The sequence below is a fragment of the Bolinopsis microptera genome, chromosome 8, assembly GCF_026151205.1.
Source record: "Bolinopsis microptera isolate Bmic1 chromosome 8, MBARI_Bmic_1.0, whole genome shotgun sequence".
Taxonomy (NCBI): Eukaryota; Metazoa; Ctenophora; class Tentaculata; order Lobata; family Bolinopsidae; genus Bolinopsis; species Bolinopsis microptera.
In genome coordinates this window covers 2,244,155-2,263,229 of record NC_087079.1, presented here as the reverse complement: position 1 = coordinate 2,263,229, position 19,075 = coordinate 2,244,155, and the positions used below count along the sequence as shown (strand labels likewise).

The following is a 19,075-nucleotide window of genomic DNA, read 5'->3' as shown; positions in this document are numbered from 1 at the left end:
AGAACTGCAAGTACTCCAGAATACTGGCAAGATAAGGACTGTTAGTGAAGGGTCTGAGGTCCAGATCCTCGTAACACTGAGCTCTACAAGCTCCTGTCCCCACCCCCCCCCCCCCCCCCCCTTACATATTTAGTGCGTAATACTTACAGTTGTACTGACAGAACTGCAAGTACTCCAGAATACTGGCAAGATAAGGACTGTTAGTGAAAGGTCTGAGGTCCAGATCCTCGTAACACTGGGCTCTACAAGCTCCTGTCCCCCCCCCCCCCCCCCCCCCCTACATACTTAGTGCGTAATACTTACAGTTGTACTGACAGAACTGCAAGTACTCCAGAATACTGGCAAGATAAGGACTGTTAGTGAAGGGTCTGAGGTCCAGATCCTCGTAACACTGGGCTCTACAAGCTCCTGTCTTCTCGACTATCTCAGCTGCTGCTGACACAAACGAGGTTACCTGAAACAGAAAGTCATTAACTAACCAATCACATAATCCTGTGTAATCCTGACCGTGTTCAGGTCACGTGGTCTACAAATCTCAATCAAAACAGAAACGGGCAAATGGGCATCGTTTCATCATTTTTCGGTAAAATTTCATCATTTTTCGATTAGAATTCTGATATGATACTCTGTTGAGCTGAAATATAGTTAAACATGTTAATTAGAGGATGGTGAGCACTTGATGTTCATTTTCATCATAATGTTAGTTTAAGCTGTTTTTAAGCCCACGCCCATCGACATCCATTCGACCAAAAATTGGGGAATGAATGGGCATTGGGTTGCCCCTCCCCTCTAGATTAGCAATAATAAAATTTAATTTAAACAGTAATACCTTGTGTTGTGAAGGTATTTTATCGTACTGGTAAGTACACTGTGCTCTACACAGGTTACTACTTCGTATAAAGTTCTCTATAGCACTGTCTAGATAGTACACACACTGTCCCCACTCCTGCTTCTGGTAGGAATCCACTCCTAGATCATTAATTAATTAAGTAATGTTTATTGATGAATGATAATTAATTGATTATAATTATCTTTTATGATAGGGTAAATAATTACTTCAGAATTGTCAAATTTAAACTTTCGTAAAAACAATTTGGTTGAAGAAGCTCATGTGCGTAAAATCCTATTTTAATATCAAAATTTTAAAAGTTATTTATGTTTTTTATAAAGTTAACATTAGAAGGTTACTAACCTCTTCTGTACTGGCTATGGTAATGCGGCTCCATTCTTGGCAAAACATCGCCATCAACTTGGAATATTTTATACAAGTCCTGCAACCTGAAGTACAGCGATTTATCTTCTAATTAATATCTCGTAATTAAATTAGAGAGCAAGACAAGGGCTCAGATCGGATCTGGAAAGTGGAAATACTGATAAAACAGATCAAATTAGTTTACTAATTATATTTCTCACTTATAGTTCACACTTCCTACACTCCTCAACTTTTTAAATTCCAGGAGTAACTTTTCACATATATTTGATAAAGGTTTGTATTGTGAAAGGAGCACAAGAGAACTGTGTCTACTTGAACATGAGCCCGTTGAGAGTTACGGGCAAGTAAACAAAAGCTTTTTTGTGTACAAGGTGTTTATATGCGACTGCTTACTACTTGAGTCAAGTGTGAAGTTCTATTGTTGACGTTCAGACTTCCGCCTTATTCAAATTAATAAAATTTAAATTAATCAAACCATAAATAATTAAAAGTAAATGCCTCGCACCTGCTAATCATGCTAATTAAAAGTAAATGCCTCGCACCTGCTAAACATGCCAACATTAGTGGGGTTATGCAGTAAGAATGTCTCTGCTGCTTCTATATTCCCTGTGTAATTCCTATCCTGGAGAGTGAAGATGGTAATAAACAAACAAAGGAACTTTATAGTTTAAAACAAATTCCCACGAACTGCAATTAAAATATTTGTAATATTGTAAGATATATTATTAGTTTTAAACTAATTGCAACACTACGAATCTATTACATCTATTGAGAATTATGTAGTGTAACGCGATGGAAGTATTTTAAGCGGGCATATCCTGTCCAAACCCAGGATGCACGGCATAAAGAATTTCAAATTCTGAATTTGTTTTAACTTGTTTGTATGAAAAGCATCAATAGCAGTACCCCGGTAGAGCTAGTACCCACCGTCGACCGTTTGAGGTATGCTTAACCATACCATCACCAAATAATTCTACTTTGTTAAATTTGCAGTTTAAAAGCTTAGTTCTCACGGCTGAAGATTCCCAGTTGTCATGGTAAATGTCACGAACAATATCACGTGCAAAATGGTGTATAGTGGAATGTATAATATCTCTCAGTGCCTAGTCTTCAACACCAGCATCTGACATTTCGTATACTCTAATTATATTTGATCCAGCAATATTGACTGTTGTCTCTCAGAAGACTCTGGTAGCTTATCGAATGAGTAATGAGTATTCAGTATAACGTTATAATGACGATAATCTCTCAAATTCGAGCAAAGGTAGGTATTCATCATGGGGAATCTATCATCCAAAGAAACGTATTATTATAATATTCTTATTTGAGTATTATTGGAGCCACAGATATTACATTTAAGGCGTGATGTCTATAATGCATTCCAATCATTGCATATTACTAACAAGCATGAGGCGGCGTACCAACTCATACCCTGGTCTCCTTTCACCACTCAAAATATTTAACACAATTATCCACAACTAGATAATATTATTAATGCACTTTTCGCGTGCAACATTTGACAATTCCTCGGATAAGTCCTAAGAATATAAAACAATAAAGTTTGTCCTCACCGCGTGCCAGCACATCTGTATGACGTCATAATACTGGTTCTTCCTAAATATGTGTTCTATAAGGGGGTCAGGAGAAACTACAGGGTCACCTAGTTTACCATGGCAACAGTTGTCAACACATGTGCTAGTTGCTAGGTACACACTTATTGTCTGCACTTCGTCTACCTGCCGATTAGAATGTTGGTATCATTAGATTTAAGATATGTTGAATTTTAAACATGTACAATATATTAGTTGGTGTGATTAAATGGTGCTATGTTCATAAAAAAAAGTCGGCTTGTTTCATAAATCAATGAAAGTTGAAAACAAATTTACTCACTAAAGTTTTGTCTTTAACACACTGTTCAATACACATGCTATTCACCCGTCTACGGAACCAGAAGTTATCAATAGCTCTAGTGAAGAGCACCGCTGCGTCACTGTACCTGTTCTCAGCATAAGCTTCAAAACCTTGAGATCGCAATGTCAAATAGTCCAAATCTGCGGGAAAGGAAATTGTTTTCTGAGAGGTTAGGTGATGTTATGATATTATGATTTTGGTGAGAAAATTTTAAAATCTTATTCATAATGTAATATAATGTTATAATGCCAAAAACCTTAACTAATTATATTGTGACGTTTAGTTAATATAGTTAATAGTTATCTTAAAAGAATTACTGATTTTGTATTGAATTTTCCATCCTGAAAGAAGCCAGGAGACTTAGAACCTTGCATTGAACCTTTAAAGAAGAAGGATCCGTTAGAAGACAGGTCCTGATACTTTACTACACAAAAGTAAATGTAAACAACTCAAGTTGTCAATAATTTAAAATTGAAAGGCACAATTTGGAATAGAAAAGTTGCTAGGTTGTTGTTAAATTATGATTTGGATGTTTCAAGCTTTCCGGGACCCAAATTTTATTGTTTTGGCTGAAGTTTTCTTCAATGACCAGTTATAGAGTTCAATGTGGATGGCACAAGACAAAATTGAGGTAATAAAGTTACATTACCAAAGAAAACTTTGATAAAGAAAAATCATCAGGATTGAAGGAAACATTTTGGAAGATTTTTCAATACAGTAGTAGCTTTTTGCTGTTTCCTTAACCAAAATTTCACAGTGCTGACTGAATATTTGACCAGTGACCAATCAGTGAAGTCAGTGTGAGTGACACAAGTCACCATCAAGATACTGAAAGCTGAATATCCGGAAAAATCTTTAATAAAACTACATACATTTGCTTAATTCTCTTAGACCTTTTGGCCTTAATACTGTCAATCCCTTTGGATTACCTATATTCCATAAACCTTAATATGATCTTTTTACCTTTTTCGGATTCTTAATTTTGTAACGGTTTGAGTTTCACTAACCTTTTAACATTTTTTAGGTTCAATGTCACTGGAGATGACTACAATCGAAATATATTTGGCAAGAATCTGAATGTTTTCAGTGTTGAAAGTTTAGTTTCTTAAATCCTGGAGTAGTCATTCGTGTCCCTGATATTTGGGTTAATTCTAACTCTCCTATCTTTAATAAAAGGAAAGTTACGAAAATTTCAGATTTCAACTTTCCGCGACCCAAATTTCCCTGTATTGACTGAATTTTTCTTCAGTGACCATCTATCAAGGTCACTGAGGATGGCACAAGACACGATTTATTGGATTCCCAAAGAAAGCTTTGATAAACTGAATATCATCATAATTATAGAAGAGCAAGATATTTTACATCATACAAAATATACGAAGAGTATCACAAGTAAGGTAAAGTAAATTATACATATCATTTATTGATTTTTTGTGTTGTAATGTGTTAAGTGATCTATATAATAATAATAACCTTTATTTCCGACTTGTGGTTCAGCTGTAGCTGTAGTCGATGTCAAGTGTGAAAGTAGTTGTAAAAGCACCAACATTAGCTGAAGAAAATTCCAGCTTATACAAACCATTGTCATTCCTTATTACTACAGGAACATATAAAATTACCAACATTTTGACCAACCAAGCACTAAAAGCCACACATCTTATCAAATTGTAATATTTGTATTTGAGATCTAAGATGATGTACATATTCATTGTGCTGCTTCAGCCGGGTCGAACAATAAATGTACACAACAATAAAGTTGGCTCCTCAAGCTTTTATGGAAAAGAGAAGAAAAAAAGAAAAAAACGTTTTTATGGTGCAGCTACATAGCAGGAAAGGTTAGCAATGTGAAAAATTACTTATACACAATATCTGTTTAAGACTCTGGTAGGGGTCTTTTAAGACTCTGGTAGGGGCCTGCCCCAAACCCCCTCAGTTATTCCACCAATCCTGCCAGAGTGACTCACAAGACACGTGCACGTGTGTATTAGACAATGTTGTGTAGTAGACAATATTACTATAATAGAATGAAACTAATAAATCAATGAAACTAATAAATCAATGTTTTAGCTCATTTTACAAAGTCAAATATTTAAAACAATTCAAATTGTATAGTGCTCAATTTGTAAATGACTAGTTGATCTTTGCTATTGGAAGTTTGTCAAGGACTGGCAGCTAGCGGGGCAAGGAATGCACGGGCTTAGGGGCTTTTGTGCACACCAGAACACTAGCTCGGTAGATTTTTGGAAATTAGAAGGACTGAAAACTAAAATTGTTTTTGATGGAGGCTGAGGCATGTTTTTGAGAGGGACGGTATAATAGCTTGTGGTAACAACTGGCCTTTACTTTAATAGGATGAAGTTTTAGTTTTAGGACAGGAAGAAGGCATTAAGAAGATTTGCTCTTTGTTTACAAGGCAGAATATAAGCAATGTTGGTTATAATAGATACAATGTTGTATTTAGAGTAATATTGAAATAGAGTTATGGGACACATGCAGTGAATACACCATGTGACTGGCTCAAATCTTGTTACTGCGCAGCGCTCAGCCTGTCATCAGTCATTCCGCAGAATCGCTATTTGTTTATGAACGTTATAGCCTGGGGTCCCCAGGTAAAAATCTCGACAATACGTGACAGCACAACGGATACACAAGTGATACCTAATTTAACCTTCTCATCCTAAAAAGAAAATTGGTATTGAGGAATTTGCCCTTGTCACAAAAGAGACACTCATGCCTCCTCAATACCAATTATGGCTCTTTAATCTTTATTGCCCAAAAGAAGACCGGGACAGCTTTGTTAGTCTTTCAAAATCTCAATCACATTTCAAAAAGCTAGAACCGAAAACATACACTGCACAAATAATGGACTGGTTTAATCAATTGCCTTAGTGCTCTAGAAAATGGGACAATAACGTAAGGCTTGATGAAAAATGGGAAAAAAAGAACAGAGAATATGCAAAAATGATATAGAAATCATAACACAAGGATAATAATGCATAAAAACAATTTAAATAAAATTTGTGAGATAAATGCAATTAAATGCAGTTATTATGAATGAATTTGTAATTAAATATTTTTGCAGGATAATGCGAAGAGGAGCTGGAGTCTGGACCAGACTGGTGTGACATAGCGGGCTCTTACTAATTCGCTCGCCCAAAAATTTCACGTGACTTTGGTTTTTATGGTTTTGCAGCCGTACAAAACGGTTTTACATAAACCCTAATCCCAACCCTAACCCTAACCATAACCCCGAAGCTAACCATATAAACTTTCACACAGCCATGTGTCTACGCGTACTGCGTGACGCGCTTGTTTCACAAGCGAGAGGGCTCTGCAAGCGAGAGGGCTCTGGTTAGAGCAAATATAAACCCTTACCATAACCAGAGCACTAAACAATCGAATTCATGTTTTACTAGCCTGTCAAGTGACCAAAACGGTTTTTTGCCCATAACTCTCTGTGGAATCATTTTTACCTTGCTCTAACCAGAGCCCTCTCGCTTGCAGTAGCGCGCGTCACGCAGTACGCGTAGACACATGGCTATGTGAAATTTTTACCCTACGTCATGTGGGGTGTTTCGGAACCAGCATCCAAAAATACACATGGCTATGCGAAATTTTTACCCTACGTCATGTGGGGTGTTTCGGAACCAGCATCCAAAAATACACCAATTCTGGTCAATTTCACACCCAAAGGGCCTTTTCACAAGAATTTTCTTAAAATTTGGGCGAGCGATTTATTAGGAGCGGACATTGATTCACGATGTCAATCCTTCGCATTTCGCCGATCTGCATACGTGGTTGCGAGAAGCATTATTTGATGCGCGCGCGACCCAGTAGTGCATCGCGCTACAAAAGCGGACATAGCGACTACTCACACATCGATTTAGTTCACTTTTCTCTTCCACACCTTACTGGGCCGCGCTCAGCCTGTCATTGCGCCGAATCTCTATTCTCTATTATATGTTAATGAACATGATAGCCTGAGGTCTCCAGGTAAAGGTATAGTATAGTAGTAGACAATTAAAGCATTAACTCTTTATCCTCTTTTGATTCACGATGTCAATCCTTTCTAGCTCGGCGAGGCCCAGTGGTGCATTTCGCCGATCTACGAAAGCAGAGAAACATTATTGGATGCGCGCGCGACCTAGTAGTGCATCGCGCTACATAAGGATAACAATATCCTTTCGTGCGCTATCCAGGCCCAGCCTTTCTTTAAAAAAATTTGAAAAAAGGACAACGCGAAGTCAAAAATGCGAACAAATTAAAATTGATGTCATGCACTTTATAATTTTAATTGTTATTGGTTATACAAATAATGAAAAAGATTTTTACCCTTTGAAAATTCGTTTTTGATGGTTGTATAAGTGTCATCAATAAAACTAAGCAGCGCGCGCCAGGTCAGTCCATTATGCATTAACAATGAACAAATCTAAAATTAGTACAGGGGGAGCCGCGCACTTCGTGCGCGGCGGATCATACAACGTATGACAAAAAATTAGTACAACTCCCATTTAAATACAAAATAGCAAATAAGAAGATCTTAGATTAATGTTGTAGGTTAATAACTAATACAAAACGTGTATTGTATTAGACTCTGGACTCGTTGACGGGTAATCAATAATGTCTTGTCATGTCAACATTTTAATTCGCAGCTAGCTCGGTACTTGTATCACGTGGTGACCCCCACGGTCGCTTCACTGTAGCGTCTTCGACGCAGGGGGAGCCGCGCACTTCGTGCGCGGCGGGTCATACAACGTATGACAACTCGGTACTGGGTACGTGCGGCCCAATGTTGGGCTTTACCAAGCTTTTACGCGTATAATTGTCGCGCGGCGAGCTGTAAAAAAATCGTGCTGCAGCTGCAACGAATAAATAAATTGTTCGTAATTGTTAATAGACTAACCCGGCGCGCTACTTCGAACAAAATATTCAGACGAGTGTTATCCGTCAATCACGCACTTCTGTTGTTTATGCTGTATGCTTTGTGACGTAATCAAAGTGATAGTAAATATTTGATTCACGATGTCAATCCTTCGCAGCTCGGTGAGGCACAGTGGTGCATTTCGCCGATCTACTGTGCATCTCGCCGATCTACTGTGGTTGCGAGAAGCATTATTGGATGCGCGCGCGCGACCCAGTAGTGCATCGCGCTACAAAGTAAATATGAAATCAAATAGGTTGCTAACATGCAATTAGTATACTGTCAGGCGCTTTCTCTCTCTCTCTCTCTCTCTCTCTCTCTCTCTCTCTCTCTCTCTCTCTCTCTCTCTTTCCATATAATACGTTGTAGGCCCGCCGCGCACCAGTGCACCGCTATAATAAAAGTGAAAGGCGTTTTAATTTCCTGATCAAGAAATGGAATAATCCAATTATAAAATTAATACACAAATTTTTAGTTATAAGTTTTATATATTATATATATATTTTTTATTAATTAGAAGTTAAAATATAACATAAATTCGATAGTCTAGTCTAGAAATTATTATATCCCAAATGAATCGTTCGAAATTTCATCAAATAACTGCAAATTAATAATATGGCATTACACATTATATTGACCATTGTTAATGATCTGGCCCGGCGCGCGCTACTTCGTAGCTCGTGCCATCGGGCCATTTCGAGAAGAAAGCGGCGCGCGCTACTTCGAAGAAATTTAGACGAGTAACATCCGTCAACACATTATATTACTTATATTACCCATTAAATTCTGAAATAATTCACTTATAAATAATATGAACATAAACTAGAATTAAGAAAACAAATTTCACGAATTTCATTACTGGGCCGCGCTCAGCCTGTCATTCGATCCGCCGAATCTCTATTCTATGTTTATAAACATGATAGCCTGAGGTCCCCAGGTACGTAAGAATTAATTCAACAAGCGAACTAAAAATACAACAAAGAAGGCGGAAATGTCTGATGTCATAACCAATAACCTTAAACCTAACCATCATATTATATAGCGCATCATTAATAAATAACCAACAACATTCAGTTCACAAAATTTTCATGACTATTTAATAGTTATTTTTATTTGTAAATACATGTTTACAGTTTATCATAAAAACAACGCAATATTAATTAAATTGGGATAACCAATAACATCATAATTCTAGCAGAAGTTAATACAAGATTAAAATCGCATTTTCTGTATACTTTAATAACATGTCAAATTAACTAACAAACTAATAACTCCAGGGATTGAAACTAGCCGGGTTGGCATGCCAACAATGTGATACCCTGTCTGTGTACCTTCACGTGTATGGAATGTTGGTGGTACAGCTCCCCGTCTATGTTCCACGTGGAGCAGTTTCCACATTCCGTGTCCTTGTCATGTGAGCAGGTGGAACTAAACATGAACTCCGTTACTCTGTGCACGTCCACTAAGTCTCCTGTAAACTGAGGAGGGTGGGTTAGGAGCAGGAACTGGTATTTATAATGTACTTCTGTGTTAACTATTGAGCACCCAGTCATGAAATAAATCGGAGTCAAATAGTGACAACCAAACCACATTTGATTGGTAAATAAACGAAAGTTCTAAACCAATAAACTGACAACTGGGTTGTTACTCACTGGTTTACTGAAGAATGCGGTATTTGCGAGGTATTTGAGGTATCTGAGCGGACTGGCCCGTCTGTGGACTATAAGATCTAAACACCCGTCCCCTATGTGAGCAGCTGGTGAGAGTCCCTGTGGGGAGGCAGTGCAGAGTGTTAGTTTATTTATACCCACTACACACGTGTATTAGTATTACTATTAGCTATATCTTTAGTTGTTGAAGGAAGCCCCGAAGAAGGAAGGGACTCAGGTCGCTCTTACTCTGTTATGGCTTGTGTATAACGTCTGGGAGTATCGCTGAATTACCATTAGTATCCACAACATTAGCAAGCTCTCATACAGGGTGTTTCAAGACTCGTATCCAAATGTGAACTTTTTTTTGGATTTTATAAAGGAGAAAATTAAGGAAAAGCAGGACAATTATTCATCTCAAGACTATTCAGCGACAGGTGACTAAATTTGAGAGAGAATTGACACTCAGAAGAAGAACAGGTGGGATATATAGTATACAGGGTCGTATAGTATTGTATACACAATTTACAGCACATCACTACTCACTAGGCTAAGCTAGTCTGATGCAATACTGTTAAGTCTTTAGCCCTCTATAATACTATAGAGGGCTAAAGACCGCTCCAGTCTCACCCAGAATTGAACACATGACCTGAGTGCAGCCAATAGAATCGTTGTTTTAAAACGTGCGTGGAACTGCTCCAGGAACTGCTTCATTGCTTCATCTAAGGTTTATTTCCAGGTTACTACCGAGTTGCTTTTACTGATAGTAAATAAACTTTTCTCTAAAAGTCTAAAGAACAGATTGTCAATGTTTTGGTTGAGCCTTGCCCGAATTCTTGTTGTCTCTCTGGTGATTAATTCAATAAACCTCGCTTACTGTACTTGCCAGGGAGGTAAGAGTAAAGATTTATTTTATTGTTTATTTATTCATAAAATAGTTATCATAAAGAAAAGTAACTATGAGGGCCTGGTAAACTGGAAATCTTGCGATGGTAGGTAACCCTGACGAGGTCTACTTAACCACGTGGTCTCGCAGCTCTTCTCATTTTTAGCTTTTAGATGACTTTTCTTTCAGACTATAATACGATGAAAATGTATGCAAATAAGGACCCTAGTAGACCCTGCAATTCCGATAGCACATTATACCAGTTTTTACTATGAATTGATGTTAAATCTACACAAGTAAATTGAATATCTCGATCAGGAACTAATTGGGAGAACATAGCCAGACATGGAACAGCCAGTCAGATTGATACTCAAATATCAGATGATGGATCAAAGTTCAGATTCGCTCAATATGCAATAGATGGAATCACAATTTCACAAAACGGGTAAGTGTGCTTTGAATCTTATCATTGCTTTACTGACGTTTACTGTGGGGTAGATAAAACTTCAGACAGTTCACGGTATTTAATGATTAACTCAGCCACCTTAATATTTCTTAAATTAATAATCCTTCAGGAAATTTGCTCTGGCTAACTCAAAAGGAGGCTGGTGGAAACTAACGCTTCCCAAATGCTACTTCATCCATTCAGCCACCATCTACGGCCGAAGTAACCACATGATGGGCAGAATTGACGGTGTCAAGCTATTTGTAGAAGGTAGCTTGATCGGAAAGATAGAATATGTGGAGAAAGCGTCGCAGAAATATATCTTCGATAAGATTTGTATGTTTGCCAAAGAGGTGGAGGTCACTGCAGCTTCATCTAAATATCTCCAACTGGAAGAAGTAATGCTTTTCGGAAATATGTTTCACAAGGAATGTGTTGGTAAGTAGCACGTGGAATCAGGTGGTTGTAGAGGCGCAGAGCAAGCATTGATACTCAGAACCCTGGCTAATAAATATACAAATTTAAAAGTTAACTTAGATATCTTTAATTAAGTCAGAACCCTGGCTAATAAATATACAAATTTAAAAGTTAACTTAGATATATTTAATTAATTCAGCTGGTTACTGTGGCCATGACCAACAATATCCATGTAATTTATTTTAAAATTTAATGGTAGTCAAAATCAGCCTACGATTAAATTAGTCAACGAATAAGATACATCTATTTTATAATGGGTTCATGCTATTCTAAAATGTTGACCATGACCTTAATGTGGCAATATCCAAAGTAACATAGTCCTTCCTTTGGCAGGTTGCATATTTAAACAAATTAAAAATAAAATCAAAGATACTAAAAATAAAGGATTCTAAAAACGAAGGATTCTTAAAATATCGGTCCTAACCTTGTTGGCTTGCGGGGAACAACAGGACATAACACAGCCGTCTATAGAAACAAAGTGGTCTTCTAGAACAGTCCACTGTCCTTCTGACTGTTCTGTGGTCTCTTTACACACCAAACATCTGTTGTGATTATCAGGTGAAATGTGGATACTGGTGTATCATATCGTTCTAACTTTTAGCAAGTGAACGTGATTAACCTATCAGCATTAATACCCAGAATCATGTGACAAAACAAATAAGGTTCTTATCCCCACTAGACCTTGTAAAGCATATTTTCGTGGGAGATGGTGCAACAGTTACTTCATCGATAATAAATCGACAGAAACACGTGAACACTTAGACGTTAAGTCACCCTCTAGCTCTAAAGATCCAATTGATCCTTATTGGGGGGGGGGGGGGGTTGTTTCTTACCCGTGTTTACAAATGTCGGGGGGGGGGGGGGGGGGGGTTGTTTCTTACCCGTGTTTACAAATGTCGGGGGGGGGGGGGGGGGTTGTTTCTTACCCGTGTTTACAAATGTCGGGGGGTGGGGGGGGGGGGGGGGGGGGGTGGGGGGGTTGTTTCTTACCCGTGTTTACAAATGTCGGGGGGGTGGGGGGGTTGTTTCTTACCCGTGTTTACAAATGTCGGGGGGGGGGGGGGGGGGGTTGTTTCTTACCCGTGTTTACAAATGTCGGGGGGGTGGGGGGGTTGTTTCTTACCCGTGTTTACAAATGTCGGGGGGGGGGGGGGGTTGTTTCGTACCCGTGTTTACAAATGTCGGGGGGGGGGGGGGGGGGGTTGTTTCTTACCCGTGTTTACAAATGTCGGGGGGGTGGGGGGGTTGTTTCTTACCCGTGTTTACAAATGTCGGGGGGGGGGGGGGGGGGGGTTGTTTCTTACCCGTGTTTACAAATATCTTGAGGAGACCCGGAAGTGAGTCCTTCTTTAAACTCTATCCGTCCCTTGTAAGACTTGAGATTTACAATAGTTTTAAACCCGGAGAAGTCGTAACGTGTGGGTCCCATCCACCTGTACTCCTCACTCGACTTTAACACGTCGCCTGGGTACTTAAATTATAATTCAAAATAAATTATTTAATACATATTATATATGAAATTACGCTATTTAATACTGAGATGAGGCCTGTTCTATATCTAGAAAACTTTCTCATTTGTACTATGAATGTTAACTTGTTTGATCTGCACAATGAGAATATGAGCGTGAAATTTATTCATCAGTAATATTCAAGTTTACCGAAAAATCCGTATCCTAAAAAGTTTGTGCCAAATCTCTCGATTTCTCCATCAAACCAACATGACGTGAGGTCTATCTTTAATTCCCTTCCTGAATTTAATATTGCAAATTAGGAACTGTGTAAAGATGTAATCTTTTATATCTCAATCATTTACATCCAAAAGAACGTGAAGAATAATAATAAATATGAACCGAAAGCTTTTTTAATGCACGCGAAAGTTTTAAAAGTGAAGTTACCCATTGCAATCTGCATAGCACTTGTGGTAGTATCTGCTAGTCCTGTTGTACAGTACACTACTGTGTTTGTGGAACCTTCGAGAACAATCAGTTACTAAAAACATTATCAACCACATTTCTTTCATGATAAAATGGCAAAACATTTTAGAACTAAATTTTTGCTAAATTTAGATAAAATACCCGCGGGGATCAAGCCTATTTTGATAGGACAGGGTTGGGGATTCACTTTTCTAGCTTCTTCTCCGAACATTTCGTATTGCTGTCTCCAGAGTAAGCCGTTAAACACCTCGTGGAATACTCCGTCCCCTCCTATGCAGACTATCCTGCGAGAGTATAGATGATAAATGAGTATCTATCACAAGACAAATGTAAGCTTCTAACATTCTAACATTCTACACGCCTGTAAACCTAAGCCCTTCAATTCAGATAACACTCAGTTTTTTAAATAAATAGACGGTTAATTTGGCGAAGGCTTAACCGTCTTTAATTCTTCGTAACCCGTCTTTAAATTTGTTGGTAGAAGTAAGGTCAGTGTGTGAAATGTGTCTTGCCGTCTTTCATTTTTTAATTTTATGAAGGCTCCGTCTTTATAAAACAAACTAAGTGTATTAAGATATTATGGACTCAAATAATTCAAAATTGGAGTTTTTTTTAAATCAGTTAATTTATGTACATTATGAAGAAAAAGCAAATTAATTCAGAGAATATGAGAAGTTGTTTCAATTCAAAGCGGGAAATCAGGAAATGTAAGCATTTTCGTATCCGCATATCATGTAACAGCCAGCCATGTAGCGCGCGAGAATTTTAAGTGTTAACGATGGCGTGCTTTTATCAACTTAATAAGATTTGGCGTTGGCGGTTGGCGCCTCAACACTCGATTTATTAGCTATTAGAAGGTTAATCGTACAACTAGAATTCACAACTTACAAATAAGGAATTTGCTTGTAATTTTTTCCAATAAAATGTCTTACTTATTACTCTGTACGCGTCCCAACTCCCATATACAATTTGAAACATCGAAAAATTATCAAAGAAATGTTTACTCCCGCTCAGGGTGAGATTGGTATTTCTATCGAAGGCTACTGTTCTTAATTAGTATCTTAGGAATTTGTAAGACCTTTGAGTGTCCATATTTGTGTAAGAAAGCTGTCCCCACATTTCACAAACTTAACCTTTACAATTAAATTTGTGTTATGCTCATGCTTCAGAAACAAAGGAGATCACATAAATAGGAGTATGGAGAAATCACACGCATTTTATCAAGACAAATCTTACAGCAGTCCGTGCCACACCCAATTTATCAACTAACTAGGACAAATCAACTAGATACAACTATCCTTTGAGGATTAATGATTGGTTGATTGATATAAGTAAAATGAATTAAGTTGGTCACTAAATACTAACGCATCAGTTGAGTTTAAATCCATTTCTCTGACGATATCTCCTGCGTGTCCAGCCCGTTCAGTCACTGAAATTACACTTAGTGTTAACATATCTCCAGCCTGTCAGTCACTGAAATTACACTTAGTGTTAACATATCTCCAGCGTGTCAGTCACTGAAATTACACTTAGTGTTAACATATCTCCAGCCTGTCAGTCACTGAAATTACACTTAGTGTTAACATATCTCCTGCGTGTCAGTCACTGAAATTACACTTAGTGTTAACATATCTCCTGCCTGTCAGTCACTGAAATTACACTTAGTGTTAACATATCTCCTGCCTGTCAGTCACTGAAATTACACTTAGTGTTAACATATCTCCAGCCTGTCAGTCACTGAAATTACACTTAGTGTTAACATATCTCCTGCCTGTCAGTCACTGAAATTACACTTAGTGTTAACATATCTCCAGCCTGTCAGTCACTGAAATTACACTTAGTGTTAACATATCTCCTGCGTGTCAGTCACTGAAATTACACTTAGTGTTAACATATCTCCTGCGTGTCAGTCACTGAAATTACACTTAGTGTTAACATATCTCCTGCCTGTCAGTCACTGAAATTACAGTGAATAGCAGATCGAGTAGTGTTGTATATATATAGATTTTTATTCTAATTTTAGTCGAGTATTTGAACAATTTGTTGTCGTTTAGCCATTTTTGATTAATAAATTTTATGAGACAGTTTTCTCACATATTTACCAATTTTGTCAGCATGAATAAGAAGTTGTTACTTTGAAACGTCGTTTATCCTAACAGTGCAATATCATTTGTCGCAAATCAGAATAATCAGAAACTATTTGGAAAAACCCAAAAACTGTCTACTGAAATTACACTTAGTGTTAACATATCTCCAGCCTGTCAGTCACTGAAATTACACTTAGTGTTAACATATCTCCTGCGTGTCAGTCACTGAAATTACACTTAGTGTTAACATATCTCCAGCGTGTCAGTCACTGAAATTACACTTAGTGTTAACATATCTCCTGCCTGTCAGTCACTGAAATTACACTTAGTGTTAACATATCTCCTGCGTGTCAGTCACTGAAATTACACTTAGTGTTAACATATCTCCAGCCTGTCAGTCACTGAAATTACACTTAGTGTTAACATATCTCCTGCCTGTCAGTCACTGAAATTACACTTAGTGTTAACATATCTCCTGCCTGTCAGTCACTGAAATTACACTTAGTGTTAACATATCTCCTGCCTGTCAGTCACTGAAATTACACTTAGTGTTAACATATCTCCTGCCTGTCAGTCACTGAAATTACACTTAGTGTTAACATATCTCCTGCCTGTCAGTCACTGAAATTACACTTAGTGTTAACATATCTCCTGCCTGTCAGTCACTGAAATTACACTTAGTGTTAACATATCTCCTGCCTGTCAGTCACTGAAATTACACTTAGTGTTAACATATCTCCAGCCTGTCAGTCACTGAAATTACACTTAGTGTTAAAATATCTCCTGCCTGTCAGTCACTGAAATTACACTTAGTGTTAACATATCTCCTGCCTGTCAGTCACTGAAATTACACTTAGTGTTAACATATCTCCTGCCTGTCAGTCACTGAAATTACACTTAGTGTTAACATATCTCCAGACGTTCAGTCACTGAAATTACACTTAGTGTTAACATATCTCCTGCCTGTCAGTCACTGAAATTACACTTAGTGTTAACATATCTCCTGCCTGTCAGTCACTGAAATTACACTTAGTGTTAACATATCTCCTGCCTGTCAGTCACTGAAATTACACTTAGTGTTAACATATCTCCAGACGTTCAGTCACTGAAATTACACTTAGTGTTAACATATCTCCTGCCTGTCAGTCACTGAAATTACACTTAGTGTTAACATATCTCCTGCCTGTCAGTCACTGAAATTACACTTAGTGTTAACATATCTCCTGCCTGTCAGTCACTGAAATTACACTTAGTGTTAACATATCTCCTGCCTGTCAGTCACTGAAATTACACTTAGTGTTAACATATCTCCAGCCTGTCAGTCACTGAAATTACACTTAGTGTTAACATATCTCCTGCCTGTCAGTCACTGAAATTACACTTAGTGTTAACATATCTCCTGCCTGTCAGTCACTGAAATTACACTTAGTGTTAACATATCTCCTGCCTGTCAGTCACTGAAATTACACTTAGTGTTAACATATCTCCTGCCTGTCAGTCACTGAAATTACACTTAGTGTTAACATATCTCCAGCCTGTCAGTCACTGAAATTACACTTAGTGTTAACATATCTCCTGCCTGTCAGTCACTGAAATTACACTTAGTGTTAACATATCTCCTGCCTGTCAGTCACTGAAATTACACTTAGTGTTAACATATCTCCTGCCTGTCAGTCACTGAAATTACACTTAGTGTTAACATATCTCCTGCCTGTCAGTCACTGAAATTACACTTAGTGTTAACATATCTCCTGCCTGTCAGTCACTGAAATTACACTTAGTGTTAACATATCTCCTGCCTGTCAGTCACTGAAATTACACTTAGTGTTAACATATCTCCTGCCTGTCAGTCACTGAAATTACACTTAGTGTTAACATATCTCCTGCCTGTCAGTCACTGAAATTACACTTAGTGTTAACATATCTCCTGCCTGTCAGTCACTGAAATTACACTTAGTGTTAACATATCTCCTGCGTGTCAGTCACTGAAATTACACTTAGTGTTAACATATCTCCTGCGTGTCAGTCACTGAAATTACACTTAGTTTTAACATATCTCCTGCCTGTCAGTCACTGAAATTACACTTAGTGTTAACATATCTCCTGCCTGTCAGTCACTGAAATTACACTTAGTGTTAACATATCTCCTGCCTGTCAGTCACTGAAATTACACTTAGTGTTAACATATCTCCTGCGTGTCAGTCACTGAAATTACACTTAGTGTTAACATATCTCCTGCGTGTCAGTCACTGAAATTACACTTAGTGTTAACATATCTCCTGCCTGTCAGTCACTGAAATTACACTTAGTGTTAACATATCTCCTGCCTGTCAGTCACTGAAATTACACTTAGTGTTAACATATCTCCTGCCTGTCAGTCACTGAAATTACACTTAGTGTTAACATATCTCCTGCCTGTCAGTCACTGAAATTACACTTAGTGTTAACATATCTCCTGCCTGTCAGTCACTGAAATTACACTTAGTGTTAACATATCTCCTGCCTGTCAGTCACTGAAATTACACTTAGTGTTAACATATCTCCTGCCTGTCAGTCACTGAAATTACAGTGTCAACTCAGGGGTAAAATAATAAACAACTTTAATAAACAACTACTAATTGTGTCGTGTAAATCTTCAGTTAGAACACAGTGAAATACTGCCTGAAGAACCTTCCGTCAAAATGATTGATAATCGACTAATTTCTGTATCTATTATTTGACTCAGCATCTGTTTGACAACGTTTAACTTTCTAGGGCATGATCGTTCTCATTCCTTTTAGGGAATCTACTTTTGTTCAAAATAATCTATTGTAGTACTGGCTAAGCTCAACAAAGCCAACATTATTTTATTTGTCAAGTTTCAGCCAAGCGAATATTAATGAACATACACAATTTAAACATGAACTGTGGTTGTTCTTCAGTTTTTGAATTGTATTGTCGTTGTGCAGTCTGACCTCTGAGTAGGTCTTGATGATAATGTTTACACCAAGCAGTCGTTGCCAGAGGTGCAATATTCACTATTCAGTTCTATATACGGCATACGCGTGATAATAAGGTGGCTAGCTAGTGAGTAGTTTACTCTCGGATATATGTACTCTGCAATAATTAGACGATAAGATGTTACCCAGAAGTGATGATAATTAATATGTGCATATTTGGAATATGAGTGTGATGTCAAGGAAACCTCCTAACTCAGTTGCTACTATGACTGTTTCGTGGTGTTGGTTACTAGTTTTCTGTGTTTTTTGACTTTGCCATCTTACTCTGTTTTGATAGTTGTGATAGTACAAATAGCGTAGTCAGAGGGCCGGGGGTGAGGAGGGGGGGTGGGGGTTGGGTGGGGGGGGGGGGGCTCCCCTTTGAAAAAGGGAAAGTCCCGTGCAGAGCGCAAATTTGGTTAAATATTGGACGTTTGGCTGCAGCTTACTGCCTAGCTTCTTACAGTTATTACTTACTAGTAATAGTGGTTATATTTTCTAATTGAACCTCAAATCAGCCTGCTGTTAATTTCTACACCCTAAATGACTGTTTAACTTTTTGTTACAATGCCAT

At 37.9% G+C, this 19,075-nt stretch overlaps 2 protein-coding genes across 3 annotated transcripts in view; both read right to left on the bottom strand.

The window, feature by feature from the left end:
- Window positions 1–277: 277 nt before the first annotated feature.
- Window positions 278–4,675, bottom strand: LOC134819864 (uncharacterized). Its single transcript, XM_063830013.1, has 7 exons — window positions 4,598–4,675; window positions 3,104–3,264; window positions 2,785–2,949; window positions 1,756–1,835; window positions 1,193–1,278; window positions 830–969; window positions 278–454 (listed from the first exon to the last, which is right to left on the bottom strand). The coding sequence occupies exons 1-7, from the start codon at window positions 4,671–4,673 to the stop codon at window positions 278–280; spliced, it is 885 nt and encodes a 294-aa protein (XP_063686083.1). The 5' UTR covers window positions 4,674–4,675.
- A 4,188-nt stretch (window positions 4,676–8,863) lies between these two features.
- LOC134819958 (ceramide kinase-like) overlaps window positions 8,864–19,075 on the bottom strand; it is an 87,271-nt gene continuing 77,059 nt past the window's right edge. For both annotated transcript variants that reach the window (XM_063830123.1, XM_063830124.1), the window contains exons 9-16: window positions 14,802–14,865; window positions 13,578–13,720; window positions 13,398–13,472; window positions 13,161–13,250; window positions 12,807–12,966; window positions 11,927–12,044; window positions 9,698–9,814; window positions 8,864–9,523 (exon numbers count right to left, since the gene is read on the bottom strand). In XM_063830123.1, the coding sequence (XP_063686193.1) occupies window positions 9,332–9,523; window positions 9,698–9,814; window positions 11,927–12,044; window positions 12,807–12,966; window positions 13,161–13,250; window positions 13,398–13,472; window positions 13,578–13,720; window positions 14,802–14,865 (959 nt within the window). In that variant the 3' untranslated portion in view covers window positions 8,864–9,331. The remainder of the gene's footprint in view (window positions 9,524–9,697; window positions 9,815–11,926; window positions 12,045–12,806; window positions 12,967–13,160; window positions 13,251–13,397; window positions 13,473–13,577; window positions 13,721–14,801; window positions 14,866–19,075) is intronic.